This window comes from Anolis carolinensis, chromosome 3, assembly GCF_035594765.1.
Source record: "Anolis carolinensis isolate JA03-04 chromosome 3, rAnoCar3.1.pri, whole genome shotgun sequence".
Lineage (NCBI taxonomy): Eukaryota > Metazoa > Chordata > Lepidosauria > Squamata > Dactyloidae > Anolis > Anolis carolinensis.
In genome coordinates this window covers 688766-712370 of record NC_085843.1, presented here as the reverse complement: position 1 = coordinate 712370, position 23605 = coordinate 688766, and the positions used below count along the sequence as shown (strand labels likewise).

General features: G+C 43.9%; 1 protein-coding gene across 1 annotated transcript; it reads right to left on the bottom strand.

The window, feature by feature from the left end:
- Window positions 1–6498: 6498 nt before the first annotated feature.
- LOC100559296 (zinc finger protein 420) lies at window positions 6499–23505 on the bottom strand. Its single transcript, XM_008122194.3, has 2 exons — window positions 23392–23505; window positions 6499–9510 (listed from the first exon to the last, which is right to left on the bottom strand). The coding sequence occupies exon 2, from the start codon at window positions 9309–9311 to the stop codon at window positions 7545–7547; it is 1767 nt and encodes a 588-aa protein (XP_008120401.1). The 5' UTR covers window positions 9312–9510; window positions 23392–23505; the 3' UTR covers window positions 6499–7544.
- Window positions 23506–23605: the final 100 nt, after the last annotated feature.

Below are 23605 nucleotides of genomic sequence, written 5' to 3'. Positions count from 1 at the left end.
TTATATATTGTTTATTACATGTAGGGCCCCTGGTGGCACAGTGTGTGAAAGTGCTGAGCTGCTGAACTTGCAGACTGAAAGGTCCCAGGTTCAAATCCCAGGAGCGGAATGAGCGCCCACTGTTAGCCCCAGCTCCTGCCAACCTAGCAGTTCGAAATCATGCCAATGTGAATAGATCAATAGGTACCGCTCCGGCGGGAAGGTAACGGTGCTCCATGCAGTCATGCCAGTGGCCACATGACCTTGGAGATGTCTATGGACAACACTGGCTCTTCAGCCTAGAAATGGAGATGAGCACCAACCCCCAGAGTCGGTCACGACTGGACCTAACGTCAGGGGAAACCTTTACCTTTTTTTATTACATGTAATATTACAGTATCGTGGTGTGGTTCAATATACTGGTATATAGTGCTAGTGTTGTGCTGTGCTAGTGATATAATACCACTGTATGTAAATATTATTTGCAAACTGCTCTGAGTCCCCTTCGGGGTGAGAAGTAAATGTAGCAAGTAAATAAATAAACAAATAAAGAAGGAGTCTCCTTCCACCATCCTCCCTCCGGGGCAGAGAGAGAGTTCCACTGCTGAATGGCTTTCTCACAGTGAGAGAAGTTCTTCCTCATGTTCAAGTGGAATCTCCTGTCTTTCCTAAACTTTGAAGCCATTGCTCCACTGTGTCCTGGTCTCCAGGGCAGCAGAAAGGAAGTTCACTCCCTCCTCCCTAGGACTTCCCCTCACATATGTATACATGACTATCGTGTCTCCTCCCAGCCTTCTCTTCTGCAGGCTAAACATGCCCAGTTCTTTAAGCCGCTCCTCATAGGGCTTGTTCTCCAGACCCTTAATCGTTTTAGTCGCCCTCCTGGAAAATAAGGTAGGGGCAATAACACATCCCTGCTTAACACCTGATTCCACCTTAAATGGGTCACTTTGGGAGCCGTTGCTGTCCAAGACTGTTGCCATCATGTCATCATGGAGGAGCCGCAGGATGTTCACAAATTTGTCAGGGCACCAGATTTTTTGGAGGATGGTCCAGAGAGCGTTGCAACAGAATGCCTTTGCAAGGTCAATGAATGCCATGTACAGAGGTTGGTTTTGTTCCCTGCATTTTTCTTGGAGCTGTCAAGCAGTGAAGATCATGTCCACTGTTCCTCTGGAGGGCTCGTTTAGAGGGCTCCTGAAGGGCTTGGGTGTTCATTTTACGCCTTGTTTTTCTTCCTTGGAGTCTGCGTTTGGGGATGATCTTGATAGCCATTGTGGATCGGATTAACCTGTGATCTGTCCAGCAGTCATTTTTGGGTTATCTAAGCAATCATGCATGAATTTTCAATGTGGGATGGTTTATGTAGTTAATTATGTTTGTTGCTTAGTAACCTGAGCCAAGCTGCATTCCAGAGTTGATGACACTGACACCATTTAGGGGTTTTTGCATATGAAATGGGAATTGGGAGTATCCTTTCTGGGGACACACAGGAAGTGATGTACAGATGTCTCTTCCTGTCTCTTCCTTCTTTGCTCCTGCCATGCCATGCCATGCTGATGTTCCTGTTTGTTAAGAGATATGTATTATCCTGAACTGTTTTTCTTTTGGAACTAAGATGTTTTTTTGCCTGTATGACCATCATCATACAAGATTGTGAGTAAACATATTTTTGCTATTTTATTTTGATGTCTCTGATGTTTATTTTATGCCCATGACTTTTCAAAGGGAAAGGGAGGCTGGATATTTTGTCTTATTGTTTATTTTCTTTTTACCTCTGCTCACATAACCCCTAGTCTTCTGCGTTTTTTACTGCTCTGCACCAATATTTAACCATATTGGGATCATAATCTTAACAAGTTATGAATATATATTTCTATTAGTCATCGGCACCTGCAATGGCTTTTGTGAAAAGCACATCGCGGCAGTCTCTGGCACGTGTAATAACATAGTCCAAGAGGTGCCAATGCTTTGGCTGGGGGTGCTTCCATGATATCTTGAGCTTGTTTTTCTGGTGGAAGAGCGTGTTGGTGATGACAAGGTTGCGCCCTCCGCATTTGGAGAGAAGCAAGATGCCATTCGAGTTGCTGTTACCGACTCCGTCTTTTCCTATGATCCCTGGCCACAGGTCAGAGTCCCGTCCGACTCTGGCATTAAAGTCCCCCAGGAGGATGATTTTGTCCTTCTTAGGTATCTCCGATAGGATGGTGTCCAGCTGACAATAAAATTTTTCCTTGATGTCTTCGTCCTTGAGGTAAAACAACTAAGTCCATATCCACCGCTCATGTGCCAGTCTGTGACTAGGGGCTTCCAGATTTCACAGTCCTGCTCCCATCGCCACTTGCTGGTTAAAATCAGGAAAATACAGCAATAGGTGTAGGTATAAAACAACAATAATCAATCTCAGTCATGCCAAGTGCTTAGTGAATCTATGGGTCCTCGTCAGGGCTGTAGCCAGAAAAAAATTTCGGGAGGGGTTTTGAAAATTTGGGGGGGGGGGTTGAACCCCTAAACTCCCCCCCCCCCTCGCTACAGGCCTGGTCCTTCCTTTAATTAAAGGAATCTAAACATGGTCGAAGGCTTGTTGAAAGTCCATGTAAGGACCATCCTGATCTCCCTCGGGAGAGCGTTCCAAAGTTGGGGGGCCACCACGGAGAAGGCCCTCTCCCTTGTCCCCACCAGCCACACTTGAAACGAAGGTGGGACTGAGAGTAGGGCCTCCCCGGTAGATCTTAGTGCCTGTCCTGGTTTGTAGAAAGGTATTAGACTATTGGATTATGACGTGTTAGAATTATACCCTTTTGGGAATTATGACCTATTAGGATCATAACCTATTGGGTAGCATATAGTTCATCGGTTAACGGAAGATCGCTGGGCGTGTAAATGTCTTTTTCCTATTCCACACTTTCAGCCAACAAAGATTTAAGTAGACTTCTTTAAAGTTTGTTTTAATCACAACTTCATGTATTTAAATTTACAGGTACATTTCTTGTCAGGTTAAGCTTTAAAAAACATTTCTGCTTGTATCTTTAACTTACAGTCTTTACTGTACAGTCTACAAAAACTGTATTGCTCTGTACAGCTCCCTTTAATAACAGTCTTCTTCCAAGGAACTCAAGCCTCAACTGACTTCTAACTTCTAACGCTGGCTTCTGTATTCAAACAGACTCAAGCCTCAACTGTCATCATTTTAAACTGCATTCTAAACTGTCACTGAACCAGTCACTGTAGATCGCAGCCTTCCCACTGCCTCAAGTACATAGAGTTAAGAAAGCTGCAAACCAAAAAAGGTATAGTAAAGGTAAAGGTTTTCCCCTGACATTAAGTCCAGTCATGTCCAACTCTAGGGGAGCCGTGTGAGCCGCCCCGAGTCCCCTGCTGGGGAGATGGAGGCGGCATACAAAAATAAATTTATTATTATTATTATAGGGGTTGGTGCTCATTTCTATTTCTAAGTTGAAGAGCCAGCATTGTCTGTAGACACCTCCAAGGTCATGTGGCCACTGGCATGACTACATGGAGTTCCTTTACCTTCCCGCCGGAGTGGTACCTATTGATCTACTCCCATTAGCATGTTTTCAAACTGCTAGGTTTGCAGAAGCTGGGGCTAACAGTGGGAGCTCACCCTGCTCCACGGATTAGAACCAACCTTTTGGTCAGCAAGTTGAGCAGCTCAGCACTTTAATCCGCTGCACCACCGGGGGCTCCAAAAAAGACATACACTTCAGGAAATAAACAATATGAGAGACAGGGCCTTCTCAGCGGTGGCTCCTTGGCTGTGGAACACCCTCTCTAGCGACATCTGGCAGGCAGGCTCCATCCCTTTTCGGCTTTAGAAAGAAATTAAAGACATGGCTATGCGCACAAGGGTTTAACAAGTAAGTTTTACGGCTCAACACGGTCTGGAGTAAGGATTGTGCGCAAGGCTCTTGGACGAATGGATTTAAGCACTTTACCTGTTTTAAGCTTTGTATATTGTTTTTATTTGTTTAATGCCTAATTGTTTTAAATATTCTGTGTTTATTTTATTGTACTGTTGATATTGGCATTGAATCTTGCCAGATTTGTAAGCCACCTTGGGTCCCCTTGGGTGAGAAAGGGTAGAAATGACAAAAATTAATTAATTAATTAATTAATATAAACAGACAATACATCAGATAGTGGAGGTTTGAGAAGGTTGCTGTCTCCAACAGAAAGAAGGAAGGAAGACCCTTGAGACTCACCGAGTGGAGCAGCGTTCCTTCTTCCCTAGTAGAGGCAGCCAGAGCCACATGGCAGGGCCGATGCAAGGGGGCAGCCCTGAGGAGGAGAAGCAGCAGCAATGGGGTAAAAATAATAATTTATAAACATTAAAATTAAAATAGCGTCCCTACTTCGTGGATTTACACTTATCGTCGGTGGTCCTGGAAGGTAACCCTTACAATAAGTGAGGGAACACTGTAGATACTTTTCTGAAACTCCCTCCCTTCTTCCATTATCCAGCGGATATTGTCAATATGGTCTCTCGTTCCTCTGCCTTTTCTAAACCCAGCTTGGACATCTGGCAGCTCTCGCTCCATGTCTTGCTGGAGTCTGCCTTGCAGGATCTTGAGCATTACCTTCCTGGCATGGGAAATAAGGGCCACTGTATGGAAGTTTGAGCATTCTTTGGCGTTTCCCTTTTTTGGTATGGGGATATAAATTGATTTTTTCCAATCTGATGGCCATTCTTGTGTTTTCCATATTTGCTGGCATATGGCCTGCATCACCTTGACAGTATCATCTTTCAAGATTTTAAACAACTCAGCTGGGATCCCGTCATCTCTTGCTGCCTTGTTATTAGCAGTGCTTCTTAAGGCCCATTCAACCTCACTCCTCAGGATGTCTGGTTCTAATTCACTCACCATACTGTCAAAGCTATCCTCTATATTTTTATCCTTCCTGTACAGATCTTCTGTATATTTTCGCCACCTTTTCTTGATCTCTTCAGCTTCCGTTAAGTCTGATCTGGCCATGGTGGTCCATGGCTTAGTTACCTCTAGACTGGACTATTGCAATGCGCTCTATGTGGGGCTTCCCTTGAAGACGGCCCAGAAACTCCAACTAGTCCAATGCTCGGCAGCCTTGCTTCTAACTGGAGCTAATTATAGGGAGCGTTCAACCCTCCAGCTTAAGGAGCTCCATTGGCTGCCGTTCACCTTCCGGACCCAATTCAAGGTGCAGGTGATCACTTATAAAGCCCTGAATGGTTTGGAACCTTCCTATGTTTGTGATCGCCTCTCCCACTATGAACCTGCACGATCTCTTCGTTCATCGGGGGAGGCCCTCCTCTCGCTCCCATCTCTGTCCCAAGCGCGGTTGGTGGGGACGAGGGAGAGGGCCTTCTCGAGGGCCTCCCGGATGGCCATCTGTCGGGGGTGCTTTGAATGCGATTTCCTGCTTCTTAGCAGGGGGTTGGACTAGATGGCCCATGTGGTCTCTTCCAACTCTACTATTCTATGATTCTATGATTCCGCGGTGGCGCCCCGGCTCTGGAACTCGCTCCCCAGGGAAATCAGGCAATCTCCCACCCTGGTAGTATTCAGGAAGAGCTTGAAAACCTGGCTCTTCACTCAGTCCTTTGGATAAAGATTGCTCATCCCCATAACAATCCTGTATCTGTCACCATTTTTGTACCGGTTTGCACTTTTTACCTTTGTCAACTTGATATAGACACAGGGTCTATTCCCATCCCAATTTGCACTTCCAAGAATTTGCAGCACTTTATCAGTCACCTCGTATTTACAATATTTATAGGGTGCACCTTACCCAGTCTACTTTTACAACCTCTCCGTTTTAATCCTTGTTTTTTATTAGTGCTTGTCATTTGTTTTTATTGGCTAATGTTTAAATTTTTATAATTGTGCATGTCTTTTGTCTATTGTTGTGTTTTATATTGCTATTGTTTTTATTCGGGCTTGGCTCCATGTCAGCCACCCTGAGTCCCCTTTGGGGAGATAGAGGTGGGGTATAAAAATAAAGTTATTATTATTATTATTCCATTAGGTCCTCACCACCTTTGTTTTTGATCATGCCCATTTTTGCCTGAAATTTACCTCCAATGTTTCTGATTTTCTGGAAGAGGTATCTTGCTCTTCCTATTCTATTATCTTCCTCCACTTCCATGCATTGTTGTTTTAAAATAGTTCCTTATCTCTCCTCTGGCTAACCTCTGGAATTGTGCATTTAATTGGGCATATCTCCCACTATCACTGTTTCCTTTCGCCTTCCTTCTTTCTTGGGCTACTTACAGTGTCTCAACAGACAACCATCTTGCCTTCTTGGTTTTTTCTTTGGGACGTACTTTGTAGCCACCTCCTGAACAATGTTGTGAATTTTTTGTGATGCTTTTTATTTGATGCGTATTTTATACTTGTATGTAATTGGCGCTGTAAAACACCTAGGGTCTTTGGAGAAAGGCAGTATAGAAATGTTCTAAATAAATAAATAATCTGCAAGTTTGAGACTATAGGCTTTGAAGAAGATACCAGTGACACCAGGTTTGGGTTTAAACACTATGCATGTAACTTTTATTCAGTATTTAAAATCATAATGATCTTGACACCAAGTGGACGGACATTCACACACACATTCATTCATACTCTCAAACTCACCAATCTTCTCACAAAGGACTGATCAAGTTCCTTTGCAGAAGTGATGGGACACCGATGCAGTACTTCATTCAACAACAAAGCCATACCGGAAGAGGCTCTCCTTTTATATCATTTAGGAGCAATTCTAGTCTATGGCTTCTTTGTTTCGTGGTAATAAACATAATGTTCCTTTTCATGTAATTTCACAGTTCCTTTCAAGACTTTAGTTCTGGTACATCTAGCTGCACCTGTGTCGGGGAGGTCTCCTTTGTTGTTCCTAAACTAAGCCCATGCTTAATGAATCATACTGAAGGGACAATCTCTCATGTCCTCCTTGTTGTCCTCCAAATCAGTTCACACTCAATCCATCATGGCAAGGGAACCTCCCAAGTGCTATATTCTTTTGACTGTACCAGCCTTTGATGTTCTCCATTTATCAAGATTCTAAAGTTCTGTCCATGGTTCAGATGTTCCTTGCTTTTGGCTGCCAGAGCCTCAATACCATCATGCAAGGCAGCTATCTCCATTTTGTACTCATTCTTTTGGTCTTCAGCTTCTACTTTTAGCTCAAACAGTTATATTCACTACAAAGTCATTCTGGATCACTGTAGAATGTTATTTTTTTCAATTCAGACACTCATTCTCACACACTTTGTGCTTTCCTGCATGGCAGGAGGTTATTATAATTATCATTATACTTTTATAATATCATTACAATAATAATAACCCCTTGCCATAATTATAATACTATAATTATCACATTTTTGGAGACTCAAAGTGGGTCACAAATTTAAAACTTTGCAATATAACTTAAAATATACAAATATTAAAACAGTATTAAACATCATTATTATTTAAACAATTTTGGTTAAACCCATAAAAGCATATGAAGCATATAAAATCAAAGCAGGGTTGAATGAAATGGCCCAGGTGGTCTCTTCCAACTCTATGATTCTACGCTATGTCTTGATAGGGTATCTCCCCAGTTTGATGTGAACCCAGACTTGAACTATGAGTGAAGCTCTTTCCAAACTCCAGGAATGTATAACGTTTCTCCTCAGTGTGAGTTCTTTGATGTGAACGTAGACTTGAAATATGAGTGAAACTCTGTCCACACTCCAGGCATGTATAGGGTTTCTCCCCAGTATGAATCCTTTGATGTGAACGTAGACCTGAACTATGAGTGAAGTTCTGTCCACATTCCAGGCATTTATAGGGTTTCTCCCCGGTGTGAATCCTTTGATGAGAACGTAGGTTTCCACTCTCTGTGAAGCTCTTTCCACAATCCACGCATGTATAGGGCTTCTCCCCAGTGTGAGTCCTTTGATGTTTACGTAGATCTGAACTACAAGTGAAGCTGTTTCCACATTCCAAGCATTCATAGGGCTTCTCCCCAGTATGAATCCTTTGATGTGAACGTAGGCTTCCACTCTCCGTGAAGCTGTTTCCACACTCCAGGCATGTATAGGGTTTCTCCCCAGTGTGAGTCCTTTGATGTGAATGTAGTCCTGAACTATGAGTGAAACTCTTTCCACACTCCAGGCATGTATAAGGTTTCTCCCCAGTATGAGTCCTTTCGTGTATACGTAGATCTGAACTACGAGCGAAACTATTCCCACACTCCAAACATTCATAGGGTTTCTCCCCAGTGTGAGTCCTTTGATGTGAATGTAAATTTGAACTCTTAGTGAAGCTCTGTCCACAGACCTGGCATGTAAAGGGTTTCTCGCTAGTGTGTGTCCTTTGATGAGAACGTAGGGTTCCACTCTCCGCAAAGCTCTTTCCGCACTCCAGGCATGTATAGGGTTTCTCCCCAGTGTGAGTCCTTTGATGTTTACGTAGATTAGCCCTTTGAGTGAAACTCTGTCCACACTCCAGGCATGTATAGGGTTTCTCCCCAGTGTGAGTCCTTTGATGTAAACAAAGATTTGAACTGTGAGTGAAGCTCTTTCCACACTCCAGGCATATATAGGGTTTCTCACCAGTGTGACTCCTTTGATGTGAACGTAGACCTGAACTATTAGTGAAGCTTAGTCCACATTCCAGGCATTTATAGGGTTTCTCCCCAGTGTGAATCCTTTGATGAGAACGTAGGCTTCCACTCTCTGTGAAGCTCTTTCCACACTCCAGGCACATATATGGTTTCTCCCCAGTGTGAGTCCTTTGATGTTTACATAGATCTGAACTACGAGTGAAGCTGTTCCCACACTCCAAGCATTCATAGGGTTTCTCCCCCGTGTGAGTCATTTGATGTCTTTGTAGATGACAATTCTGAGTGAAGCTCATTCCACACTTCAGGCATTCATAGGGCTTCTCTCCAGTATGAATCCTTTGATGTGAACGTAGATTTCCCCTCTGAGTGAAACTCTGTCCACACTCTTGACATGTATATGGTTTCTCCCCAGTGTGAGTCCTTTGATGAGAACGTAGGCTTCCACTCTCTGTGAAGCTCTTTGCACACTCCAGGCATGAATAGGGTTTCTCCCCAGTGTGAGTCCTTTGATGAGAATGTAGGCTTCCACTCTCTGTAAAGCTCTTTGCACACACCAGGCATGTATAGGGTTTCTCCCCAGTGTGAGTCCTTTGATGTTTACGTAGACCCGAACTATGAGTGAAGCTGTTCCCACACTCCAAGCATTCATAGGGCTTCTCCCCAGTGTTAGTCCTTTCATATTGCTGCAGAAAATCCCTTGAGTAAAACTCGTTCCACATTTCAAACATTTTGATGCTTTCTCCTTCACGCCAACAGTGATATGGGTGTTTAATTGCAATACGAATAGTTGACACTTCTTTTTTCTTTTCTTATCTGTAAGTGAGGTCAAGATTTCAGCAATATCATCACCTTCAGAAGTTTTCTTCTTTCTATATTATTGGTTTCCTTACTGCATCCAAGTGTTGGCTCCACAGAATCCTCATTTCCCTGGTCAAGAAAGAAGCAAAAGATCAAGGATCAAAGCCAGAAACCTTTACCTCCAAGATTTTCCCCCTTTCCCTCATGAGTCATGTGGAAAACAGAAATACCAACCAATGCAGACATCAGGGTCTCAAGCACATACACAGATACCAGCAAAGGGAATCAATGATTCTTTAAAAAGAAGGGAATTAATACAGGAAGAAAGTAGGGGGGAGGAAAAAAGTAATAAATGACAGAAGGAAAAAGGGGAACTCCTAGTCTTGGAGCATCACATTGATTTCATTAGATCTAACATTAAATGTGGCTAAAGGAATGGAAGGAAGGCAGGCAGAAAGGAATGGTTCTTTACAATATTCACTAGATATGTGTTTCCCTAAATTACCAGGATGTGCTAAATGCTAAGGGTCACAAAGATTACTGGGCTGCCTCCCTTCCCATAATGGGTCCGTGGTCTGCTTCCTGAGCATCCCAAATTAGATGCCTGCTGCCACCAAATTTATTGTCTTTTCCTAAAGAAATCCTGCAGCCATTCCAGATCCTGTCTCTCCAACCAGTTAATTCTAAACCACATTAAGGCTTGTTTGAGATGTTCACATAATGAGTCTCTGCTGACCGAAGTCCCCTTTCAGCCATTCATTCCCTAGGCTCAGCCCAAGATGGGATGCAAAGATATGTGCAGTTCCATTGACAATGCCATTTTCCTGCCAACCTCCTTCTCCTTTGCCCACTTTCTTCCTTGTCCTCTGTCCAGGGGATGATTTTCAGCAGCTGAAGGAGAGCTAGAGAAACACAGGCTTTTCATAAAGGGTCCTAGGAATATCTTTGCTGTGACCAATGCAATAAATCCCAACTTGGGGAAGAACGGGCATCTACTCTGAGCAATCCTCCCACAGAAGAATCCTAACTAAGCAAAGGCAAAACATCCTGAAAAGGGGGAAGCAAATGTACTGCTTCCTGTCTATAGTATTATTATTTATTTATTTACTACATTTATATCCCGCTTTTCTCACCCCAGAGGGGACTCAGAGCGGCTTACAAATCAAGTGTACATACAAGATATTATTATTAGCATAGCACAATATAAACATTAAATTACTATATTGTACTATATCATTATATGGTAATATTATTAGTAATATTACATTTAATATATAATATATAATTAATATTATTATATTATTAGTGTAATATTGTATTGCATTATAATATTAGTATTTATTTATTTATTTATTTGTTAGACTTGTATACCGCTACTCCCAGTTTGACTCAGAGCAGTTTATAGAAATAGATTAAAACAATATACTTAGCTTTAAAATAACAATAAAAACAATAAAAACAACAATAAAAACAGACATAGCTCTGAGTTTTTCACCCATCGAAAGCTTGTCGGAAGAGCAAGGTTTTGCAGGCTTTCCGAAAGGCAAGTAGGTCTCGGATAGTTTGAGTTTCAACTGGCAAGGCATTCCATAGATGAGGGGCTACAATCGAGAAGGCTTTCTGCCTAGTAGAAGACAAATGATAAGTCCGTATGTTACGGACTTCAAGCAAATTTTGGTCTTCGGACCGGAGTAATCTCTGGGGTTGGTAGGGGGATAAACGGGCCCTCAGGTACGCTGGCCCCAAACCATGTAAGGCCTTAAAGGTTAGTACCAGTATCTTGAAAGTAATCCGGTACTCAATCGGTAGCCAGTGCAGCTGTTGTAGAATTGGGGTGATATGCCACCTCGCCCGCACCCCGGCACGAAGACGAGCCGCCGCGTTTTGCACCAGCTTCAGTTTCCGGATCACTGACAGAGGAAGGCCAATGTAGAGGGTGTTACGGTAGTCGAGCCTCGAGATGACCGTCGCCTGGATCACCGTCGCCAGGTCGTTCCTAGATAGGTAGGGAGCCAGTCGCCTAGCCTGACGTAGATGGAAAAACGCAGATCTGCTCACAGCAGAGACCTGGGCCTCCATTGTGAGCAGAGGGTCCCATAAGACCCCAAGACTTTTTACTGAAGATGACGGACGTAGTGTCTCGCCATCCAGGGTAGGCAGCTGGATCTCCCTCCCACCCGGACGGCCCAGCCAAAGGATCTCCGTCTTCGCTGGATTCACCCTCAACCATCCAGTCACGGCCTCAAGGCACTGATGGAAACTATCGGGTACGGAGTCCGGCTGGCCCTCCATCCTCAGAATGAGCTGAGTGTCATCAGCGTACTGGTGGCACTCGAGCCCAAAGCTCCGCACCAGTCGGGCAAGCGGTCGCATACAGATGTTAAATAATAGAGGAGAGAGAATAGCTCCCTGTGGGACCCCACAAGTTAGCGGAGACCACTCGGAAACCATCCCTACCCTCATCACACGCTGTCCCCGATTCTGGAGGAAGGAGGACACCCATTTAAGGGGTATCCCCCTAACCCCCGTCATGGCTAGGCGGTGGGTCAATAGATTGTGATCGACCGTACCAAATTTACATTTCATACACATACAACCATAATCCAACATTATATGTGTTGGGGGGGAAAAGAAAGACCGGCAAACCAAAGACTAGGAAGCAGTATTTCAGAAGGAACCATTAAATACCAATTTGAGGAAGACAGACTTGGCTCTTGAAGAAGAGGAGCAGATAAGTGAACAAGAGGAGCCATATACATCTGGAGAAATGGAAAAAGATGCACAACGAACAGAAGCGGGAACTCAGAAGGAGCCACCACAGAATGGACTCCTGGCCAAAATCAAGAGACAAAATATACAGAGGGAACAAACATATTTCAAATTAAGGTGAGAGATATCTGAGAAGATTGGAGGGAAAGAATGCGAGAGTAGATGCTAATGGCCAACTAACCAATAACAGGAGGAACAAAAGTAATGAAGGCTCTTTGGAAACATGGATGTTGGCTATGGCATATCTGAATGGAGAATCAGTGACATTGAGGGGCTCCATTAGAAATTTAGGATTAGGCTATGGACATCACACTGGGAATGAAGGTCCACACAATGAAAGCAATGGTATTCCCCATAGTAACCTATTGATGCGAGAGCTTGACCATAAGGAAGGCTGAGCAAAGGAAGACAGGCGCTTTGGAACTGTGGTGTTGTAGGAAAATCCTGAGAGTGCCTTGGACCTTGGCAAGATCCAACCAGTCCATCCTCCAGGAAATAATGCCTGATGGCTGCTCACTGGAGGGAAGGAGATGAGAGGCAAAGATGAAGTCCTTTGGCCACATCATGAGAAGACAGGAGACCTTGGAGAAGACCATGATGCTGGGGAAAATGGAAGGTAAAAGGAAGAGAGGCCGACCAAGGGTGAGATGGATGGATGGTATCCTTGAAGGAACTGGCTTGACCTTGAAGGAACTGGGGGCGGCAACGGCAGACAGGGAGCTCTGGCCTGGGGAGGTCACCAAGAGTCGGAAGTGACTGAATTAATAAACAACAATGGACAAGGATAAATAAATTGACTTCAGCTTTGGAAGTCATGGTGAAGGGTGCACGTGTGTGGGGAAGAGGTTCTATTTTGTGTGGGAGAGGGGTTTCAGGTTTGTGTATGGTCTGTAATATGTTGTGGGTTGGTGTTTGAATGTTATGACGAACTCTTATTTTAAAAAAGATAAATGAGAAGAAAGTCTAGACTGAAAAAAACTGGATAACATGTAGAAATAGCAAGATTACCGTATATACTCGAGTATAAGCCGACCCGAATATAAGCCGAGGCACCTAATTTTACCACAAAATACTGGGATAACTTATTGACTCGACTATAAGCTGAGGGTGAGAAATGCAGCAGCTACGAGTAAATTTCAAAATAAAAATAGATACCAATAAAATTACTTTAACTGAGGCATAAGTGGGGTAAATGTTTTTGAATATTTATCATATTTCAAAGAAAAACAATAAACTAGCTCTATTAAGTGGAAAAGTAGGGGCAACAAAAACAATATGGTATCAACAATAACCTTATAACAACAACAACAACAACAACAACAACAACAACTTCATTTGGATCCCACCCTATCTTCCCATGGGGACTCAGGCCAGCTTCCAACATAGTAACAGGCAAACATTCAATGCTTATATAAACAATGCAGAGCTAGATATAGATCTATAATTATAGATACTAATTTCACATATGCATTTCCCCCCGAAACATTTGCAAATCCTCTGTGTGTGTTTGTGTGTGCATTTCCCCTACAATATTTGCAAGCCATATATATCTAGACATGTCTATATATATTTGCGTGTTCATTTCCCCCTGTAGTATTTGCAAGCCCTATATATAGGTAGGTAAGAATATATTAATATCTATCCAGACATCTCTCTTTATATAGATAATTATATCTATATAGGATTTGCAGATACTTGCAAACATATGAGGGGAAATTCATATATAAAAAATGTATATGTATGGCTACAGATACACAGGTACAAGGATCTATATGTATAAAGGATTTGCAAAGACCTGCAAACATATGAGGGGAAAATTCATATATAAAATTAATGTATATAGATAGATACAAATATAAAGGTACATGGAGATTGCAAAAGCTTGCAAGGGGTCAATGCCTGTATATCTGTAGGAGAGTTTAACAAATATTTCAGGGGAAAATGCTTTCATAAGATTAATGAATATATATTTTTCTTCTTCCTGACTTGCAAGGGCGTCTTTTTCTTTTCAAAACATTCCCTTGATTAAGAGCGAGGGAGGCTTTGCAAAAGAAAATACACTGATAAGGGAGGGTAAGAGAGAAATATATCACATATTGAAAGCAATAGCTTGCAGGCTCTGTTGCCTTAACTCGATTATAAGCCTGGGGGAGGCCTTTTCAGCTCATAAAAAGGGCTGAAAAACTCAGCTTATCTTCGAGTATATATATACGGTATGTTAAGTTACTGATATGCATTCCATGTATATATGCATGTATATATCAAAATTATTGTTACCTGATTATATTTGCAATGATCTGTTGTTCTGTTGTGTACCATGACTATAATAAACTGTTTACCAAAAATAATAAATGCTAAGCAAGGTGGCCAACTGTCAGGATCCCCAATCCTTGACATCTCTGGTCAGCTGACAAAGAACAGATGCCAGCCATAAAAGCAGGCCGGCCATAAAACATCAATTACCCTCTGGTATGTGAGAGTCCCTATATATATGGCACAAAAGAAGGTTCTGGCATTCGGTACAATAAAACTTGTTGGAATCTACCCGCGTGTGTCTTGGTGCTTTCTTTGGAAGACGGACCCACAGCACAACTGGGAGAAGAGAACCCGACACCAACTGATCTGTGATGGTTGTAAACAATTGATTTTAAAGTGCAGACAAATGATTTTATTGTTTATGTATATTTATAGTTTATTTTATGTCCCGGCATTGAATGTTTGCCGTATATATGCTGTGCTCCACCCTGAGTCTCCTTCGGGGTGAGAAGGGCAGAAGATAAATGCTTTAAATAGATAATAAATAAACTGCAACATTCACACTTGCCTCAGACACAGAGTTCTTTCTCCCATCCTGGACACTGTTTCATAGATAGATAATCCCCACTTGCTTAGTTTCAAACAGACCTCACAACCTCTGAGGTTGGGTGAAACAGCAGGAGAGAATGCTTCTGGAACATGGCCAGACAACCCGGAAAACAGTGCCAACAAAGAAGAAAAATAAGACAAGTGCAAAGAAGCCAGAATGGATGTCCAAAGAACTTCTAACTGGGCTAAGACTCAAAAGAGACGTGCACAAGAAGTGGAAAAGGGGAGAAATCACCAAAGAAGAATTCAAACGTATAGCCAACACCTGTAGGGAAAAGGTTCGCAAGGCTAAAGCGCAAAATGAGCTCAGGCTTGCCAGGGACATAAAAAACAACAAAAAAGGCTTTTTTGCTTACGTTGGTAGAAAAAGGAAGAAAAAGGAGGCGATAGGGCCATTGCAAGGAGAAGATGGGGTGATGGCGACAGGGGACAGGGAAAAGGCAGAACTACTTAATGCCTTCTTTGCCTCGGTCTTCTCACAAAAAGAAAGCCATCTTCTACCCCAGCAACATGGAATGGACGAAGGATTGGGGGAAATCCAACCCCAAATAGGGAAACAAGTTGTCCAGGAACACCTGGCCTCTCTAAACGAATTCAAGTCCCCAGGGCCAGATCAGCTACATCCAAGAGTACTGAAGGAACTAGCGGAAGTTATTTCAGAACCACTGGCAATCATCTTCGAGAGTTCTTGGAGAACGGGAGAAGTCCCAGCAGATTGGAGGAGGGCGAATGTGGTCCCTATCTTCAAGAAGGGAAAAAAGAACGACCCAAACAATTACCGTCCGGTCAGCCTCACGTCGATACCAGGCAAGATTCTGGAAAAGATCATTAAGGAAGTGGTCTGCGAACACTTAGAAACAAATGCGGTCATTGCTAATAGTCAACACGGATTTACCAAAAACAAGTCATGCCAGACTCATCTGATCTCTTTTTTCGATAGAGTTACGAGTTGGGTCGATACAGGGAATGCCGTGGATGTAGCGTACCTGGATTTCAGTAAGGCCTTCGACAAAGTCCCCCACGACCTTCTGGCAAACAAACTAGTAAAATGTGGGCTAGACAAAACTACGGTTAGGTGGATCTGTAATTGGCTAAGCGAACGAACCCAAAGGGTGCTCACCAATGCGTCATCCTCATCATGGAAAGAAGTGACAAGTGGAGAGCCGCAGGGCTCCGTCCTGGGCCCGGTTCTGTTCAACATCTTTATTAACGACTTAGACGAAGGGTTAGAAGGCACGATCATCAAGTTTGCAGACGACACAAAACTGGGAGGGATAGCTAACACTCCAGAAGACAGGAGCAGAATTCAAAACGATCTTGACAGACTAGAGAGATGGGCCGAAACTAACACAATGAAGTTCAACAGGGACAAATGCAAGATACTTCACTTCGGCAGAAAAAATGGAAATCAAAGGTACAAAATGGGGGACGATGCCTGGCTCGACAGCAGTACGTGTAAAAAAAAGATCTTGGAGTCCTTGTGGACAACAAGTTAAACATGAGCCAACAATGTGATGCGGCAGCTAAAAAAGCCAATGGGATTCTGGCCTCATCAATAGGGGAATAGCGTCTAGATCCAGGGAAGTTATGCTCCCCCTTATTCTATTCTGCCTTGGTCAGACCACACCTGGAATACTGTGTCCAATTTTGGGCACCACAGTTGAAGGGAGATGTTGACAAGCTGGAAAGCGTCCAGAGGAGGGCGACTAAAATGATTAAGGGTCTGGAGAACAAGCCCTATGAGGAGCGGCTTAAAGAGCTGGGCATGTTTAGCCTGCAGAAGAGAAGGCTGAGAGGAGACATGATAGCCATGTACAAATACGTGAGGGGAAGTCATAGGGAGGAGGGAGGGAGCTTGTTTTCTGCTGCCCTGCAGACTAGGACGCAAGGGAACAATGGCTTCAAACTACAGGAAAGGAAGGAGATTCCACCTGAACATCAGGAAGAACTTCCTCACGGTGAGAAGGGCTGTTTGGCAGTGGAACTCTCTGCCCCAGACTGTGGTGGAGGCTCCTTCTTTGGAGGCTTTAAAGCAGAGGCTGGATGGCCATCTGTCGGGGGTGCTTTGAATGCGATTTCCTGCTTCTTAGCAGGGGGTTGGACTGGATGGCCCATGAGGTCTCTTCCAACTCTACTATTCTATGATTCTAAATACTGTGGTATAATAATACAGAACAATATAATCTCTAAAATCAGGACAGTAAATAAAGAGCAACACTCTGAAAACAGGGAAATTCCAGACAGGAAACAACCAGGGCCAGCTAACAACTCCCAACAAAGGATTCCCCCAGGCAGGAAGCAGCCAGGCTTTGAAGCTGAAATGCCATTAAATGCTAATCAAGGTGGCTAATTGCAGCATCCATACCTGCCGCACCGAGGTTATTAATTGCCATTCAACCTGGCCAACCAAGGATTCCACAAGGTAGAAAGCGGCCAGGCTTGCAAGCAGCAAGGCTATTCAGTGCTATTCAACCTGGCCAACCAAGAATCATAGAATAGTAGAGTTGGAAGAGACCTCATGGGCCATCCAGTCCAACCTCCTGCCAAGAAGCAGGAAATCGCATTCAAAGCACCCCTAGGTGGAAAACCCCCAGGCTTTGAAGACATGAGGCTACTCCATCCCATTCAACCTGGCCAATGAAGGATGCCCCTATGTAGAAAGCGGCCAGGCTTTTAAGCTACAAGACTATTCAGTGCAATTCAACCAAACCAACAAAGGATTAACCTTGGTAGAAGGTGGCCAGGCTTTGAAGCAACTATACTACTCTGTACTATTGAAGCTGACCAACCAAAGATTCCCCTAGGTAGCAAGCAGCCAGGCTTTGAAGCAGCGAGGCTATTCATTGTAATTCTAGCAGCCCAAAAAACCATTCCTAGAGAATGCCTAGAGAAGGTTCTTGGTAGGAAGCTATGTCCTCCAGCACAAGTCTATGGCCAGATTCTTTCAATTCTTTAAAGTAACATTTTAGTCAAGAATATAAACAAAATAAAGCACACAAAAATCTCTTTATGTGTGTGTATATTATAGCTAAACTAGCTGTGCCCGGCCACGCGTTGCTGTGGCGAAGTCTGGTGGTCTGGGAAATAAAGTATTGAGGAATTGGTGGTAGTTAAGGTCAAGGGTCAAGGTTTTCCCCAGACATTAAGTCCAGTCGTGTCTGACTCTGGAGGTTGGTGCTCATCTCCATTTCTAAGCCGAAGAGCCGGCGTTGTCCGTAGACTCCTCCAAGGTCATGTGGGATGACTACATGGAGCGGCGTTACCTTCCCACCGGAGCGGTACCTATTGATGCACTCACATTTGCATGTTTTTGAACTTCTGGGTTGGCAAAAGCTGGGGCTAACAGTGGGGGCTCTCTCCGCTCCCCCAAGTCAAACCTGCGGCCTTTTGGTCCAGAAGTTCAGCAGCTCAGCACTTTAACACGCTGCGCCATCAGGGGATATTATTTCCTAAAGGTTGTGAATATACAATATTTCTGATTGGTTTTTTGTTTGTTTGTTGGAGGCAAGTATGAATGCTGCAATTAGGAAAAATGATTAGGATGTAATGGCCTTGCAGCTTTAAAGCCTGGCTGTTTCCTCCCTGAGTGAATTTTTTGTTGGGAGGTGTTAGCTGGCCCTGATTGTTTCCTGTCTGGAATTCCCTTGTTTTCAGAGTGGTGTTGTTTGCGATATTTTATGTGCTTCTACGGTCTGTGGCCCTGAGAAAACAGAGGATTTGCCAGACTTTGATGATGGGAATACTTTGTTGGGAGGTGTTAGCTGGCCCTGATTGTTTCCTGTCTGGAATACCCTTGTTTTCAGAGTGATGTTGTTTGCGATATTTTATGTGCTTCTACGGTCTGTGGCCCTGAGAAAACAGAGGATTTGCCAGACTTTGATGATGGGAATACTTTGTTGGGAGGTGTTAGCTGGCCCTGATTGTTTCCTGTGTGGAATTCCCCTGTTTATTTACTGTCCTGGTTTTAGAGATTATATTGTTCTGCATTATTCTATCCCAGTAATTATTTCATATTAAAGAAGAATCTCACTTATCCAACATGCGCTTATACAATGTTCTGGATTATCCAACGCAGTCTGCCTTTTCATAATCAATGTTTTTGTAGTCAGTGTTTTAAATTCATTGTGATATTTTAGTGGTAAATTTGTAAATACAGTACAGTAGAGTCTCACTTATCCAACATAAACGGGCAGGCAGAACGTTGGATAAGCGAATATGTTGGATAATGAAGAATTAAGGATAACCCTATTAAACATCAAATTAAGTTATGATTTTACAAATTAAGCACCAAAACATCATGTTAGACAACAAATTTGTCAGAAAAAGTAGTTCAGTACACAGTAATGCTATATAGTAATTACTGTATTTATGAATTTAGCACCAAAATATCACGATATATTGAAAGCATTGACTACAAAAATGCGTTGGATAATCCAGAATGTTGGATAAGCGAGTGTTGGATAAGTGAGACTCTACTGTAATTACTACATAGCATTACTGCGCATGGAACTACTTTTTCTGTCAAATTTGTTGTATAATAAGATGTTTTGGTGCTTAATTTGTATAACGATTACCTAATTTGATGTTTAATTGGCTTTTCCTGAATCCCTTCTTATTATCCAACATATTCACTTATCCTGCCGGCCTGTTTATGTTGGATAAGTGAGACTCTACTGTATATTTCTAATCTTATATTATCTGCTCAGAACTGGATTATCTGAGGCCCCTTCTTCACAGCTGTATAAAATGCACACTGAAGTGGATTATATGGTAGTGTGGAGTCAAGATAATCCAGTGCAAAGCAGATAATATAAGATTCTAAATGGGTTATATAGCTGTGTGGAAGGGCCTTGAGTCTACACTGCCATATAATCCAGTGCAAATTAGATAATCTGTGGAAGAAGCCTAAGTGAGGCCTAAATCTGCCTGTCCCCGAACTGAAACCTGGCTGTCCTTTGGCTGAATTGGTTGCTAGGCAACCAAGTGGGCAGAGATTAGCCCTCTAAACTGGCAGCAATTGGATAAAAAAATTATTGCTCTCCCTCTAATTAGGACTTTATTTTTCTTTTCTTTTTGTTGTATCAACCTTGAGGCGTGGATGATGGGTTGTGTTGTCAAATTTTGAGGTTGGGGGGCCTGTACTTTTGTTGTTTTGTGAATTGCCGTGATGCCATCACTCTTTTATATATATAGATGAGGGTTTTCATCCTCAATTGTATTTTTGATGTATCGAATCAGAGATCCTTGTTCTCTTTCCTTTGACTTTTATTAAACTCCTTTAAATGTGTTACTCGTTGAATACATTTCTTAAATAATGTTTTTTTTGTGGCCAGACTTTCACATCAACCAGAGAAGTATTGGAAGGTGATTTCCTTCAAAGCCAGAGCCCTTCTGATGCCAACCATGCCTTTATTATTTATTATTTATTTACATCATTTATATTCCGCCCTTCTCACCCCGAAGGGGACTCAGGGCGGATTACAATGAACACATATATATGGCAAACATTCAATGCCTTTTTTAACACAGGACAAAGACAAACAAACATAGCTCCGAGCGGGCCTCGAACTTATGACCTCCTGGTCAGTGACTCATTGCTCTCCCGTCTGCGCCACAGCCCTTTAGTGGCATTGATTGGGGTTTGACCCCTTCCCTCCCAAGGAACAGGAGCAACTCCCAAGGAGATTTGGGCTGCACTGAATCGGGAGAGAGAGAAGGCTGCCAAGGTCCCTTGGCTCCCATGTCTGCTGGGCTTCCCACTTTCGCAAGGAGAGGCGCGTAATAAATAATTACTAGTACTTCTAATATTATTATTAACCGCATGCCTGCCCACCATTCTCTATTATGTATATATAATGCTAAACCCTTGTACTAGTGGTTTCTTCTGACCAGTTGTACCTACTGGTTAACTCATTGACATAGCCTCAGAGTTCACCCCAGTTTAAGGTTCTTCCCATGACCTTGTAGCACCTTAACTTCCTTCCTTCTTGTTTACAAGTTTCACTCAGTGCACTTTGCCCAGCTCATTTTATGTTTTTATTGCTGTGTTTTTCATGTGTTTTATAATGATTGTGATTTTTAAAATGCCTTTTAAATTTATTTGTGTGTTTTTGTATTTGATATTTATGGTTGATATCACTGTATGCTGGTTTTATATCTGTGAGCTGCCCCGAATCCCTCTGGGGAGATGGTGGCAGGGTACAAAAATAAAATTATTATTATTATTATTATTATTATTATTATTATTATTATTCCCCTAGAATGCAAGTACCCAGCCTTCCAAGCAGCAAGCCTATTCCATTGCATTCCAGCTCACCAAACAAGAATTCCCATAAGAAGAAAACAGCCAGTCAGGCTATTCACTGCTATTCCACCTGGCCAACAAATGATTGCCATAAGCCACAGCAACATGTGGCCGGGCAAAGCTAGTTATATATAATCAAACTTTATTTCTATTCCGTCCTCTCTATCTCCCCTAAGGGATGCTGGACGGACTCCCAACAAACCACGGCATACATTCAATGCCTTCACAAAACAGGTAAGTATTGGCATAAAATCCCAACAAGTCTCCACATATGAAAACGGCGTTAAAAACCTAACATCAAATTAAACCTAATATCAGTGAATTGGAGTATACAGTAACATCAATAACCTAAACCAATGTAGTCAGACAGATTTCAATGTTTCACCCTGGACTTTATTCCACGTCACTTCTGGTGTGAGAGAATTGGCTGTCTGCAAGGATGTTGCCCTGGGGATATTCCCCAGATGTTTTTGCCATCCTTGTGGGAGGCTTCTCTCATGTCCGTGCATGGGGAGGTGGAGCTGACAGAGGGAGCTCATCCATCCTCTCCCTGGGTTGGATTTGAACCAGCTACCTTCAGGTCAGCAACCCAACCTTCAGGTCATCAGCCCTGCCGGGACATGGTGAAGAGGGAGGAGAGAGAAGAAGAGGAGGAGGTCTTGTTCAGGATCTTTATTAATGGCTTAGATCAGTGATTCCCAAAGTGGGTGCTACCGCCCCCTGGTGGGCGTTGCAGTGATCCAGGGGGGTGGTGACGGCACCTATTAGGACACAGGGGCGGGGCCAGGGGAGGGGCAGGGCCTCTTCCCAAGTGCTGGAGACAGGGCTGAGCCCGAGGCGCCTGTTAGGACACAGGGGGCGGAGCTAGAGGAGTGGGCGTGGCTTCTTCCCAAGAGCCTGAGACAGGGCTGAGCATCTATGCCTCTCCTGAGGCACTTGTTGGGACACAGAGGGCGGAGCTAGGGAAGGGGGCGGGGCCTCCTTCCAAGGGCCCAAGACAGGGCTGAGCCTCTATACCTCTCCTGAGAGGCCTTTTAGGACTAAAGGGCAGGGCTGGGGGAGGGGCCTCTTCCCAAGAGCCTCTGTATACCTCCCCTGAGGCGCTTGTTAGAACACGGGGGTGGGGTATAGAGGTTCAGCCCCGTCAGGCACTTGGGAAGAGGCCCCGCCCCCTCCTCTAGCCCCGCCCCCTGTGTCCTGGCAGGCGCCGCAGGACAGGGATAGAAGCTCAGCCCTGACTCAGAGCTTGTAACTCCGCCCACCCCAGTCCTAGGATGCAATGGCTTCAAACTACAGGGAAGGAAGGAGATTCCACCTGAACATTAATAATAATAATAAATAACACTTTATTTATTCCCCGCCACCATCTCGCCGCGGGGACTCGGGGTGGCTCACATGGGTCAAGGCCCGACTAGCACAATTTACAAAAACAGCAGCATAAATACATTAAACAATATACCAAAAAATATGAAACACAGTAAGACAATAAAACAATAATATCAATCAACCACCAAGTACAATTCAGTCGACTTCATTGGTGGGGGGGGGGGGGACTACAGCAGCAATATAAAAACAACACCATCGGTTAAAATACCAGAATAAAAGGGACATAATAAAATTCGGGATAGAGTTATAATGCCAACTGAGGCTGGTCAGGACATTAGGAAGGTCTTCCTCACTGTGTGTGTGTGTGTGTGTGAGAGAGAGAGAGAGCTGTTCAGCAGTGGAACTCCCTGCCCCGTGTGGAGTGTGGTGGAGGCCTTTAATAATGAAATAATAATAATAATTATAATAATAACACTTTACCTATGCCCCAGTCCGTCTTCCGAAGGACTCGGGGCGGCTTACACTGGGACAAGCCCAAAACAGTCTGGCATCAATCACAACAGTCACACAATAAAGCAGAGGCCGGGTGGCCATCTGTGGGGGGGGGGGGCTTTGAACGTGATTGTCACGGCGGCCCTGAGATGCAGCCTCAGGCCTCCGCCGCGCCCCCCCTCTCTCTCTCTCTCTCCCGGGGGTTCCACCTCGGAGGGGACCCCCCCCCCAGCCCAGCCCCAAAGGCCACCCACCTCCTCTCCGCCCTTCCTCCGACGGGCGTCGCCGGCTCTCGGCGGGGCCTCCGCTCCTCAGCAGCTACGTCGCGTACGTGCTGACGCCCCCTTAAACATGCAAATGAGCTCCGTCCCCAGGGCGACAGCCAGCCGGACGCGCCTCCAGCCTCCCGGGCGGCCAATCAGGAGCGCGGCTGCCCTGCGCAGGGCCCGCCTCCTCTCTTCTCTTCCC

Coding starts and splice junctions, on each gene's coding strand:
- LOC100559296 (XM_008122194.3), bottom strand. CDS start 9,311: ATGTTTGAAATGTGGAACGAGTTTTACTCAAGGGATTTTCTGCAGCAA.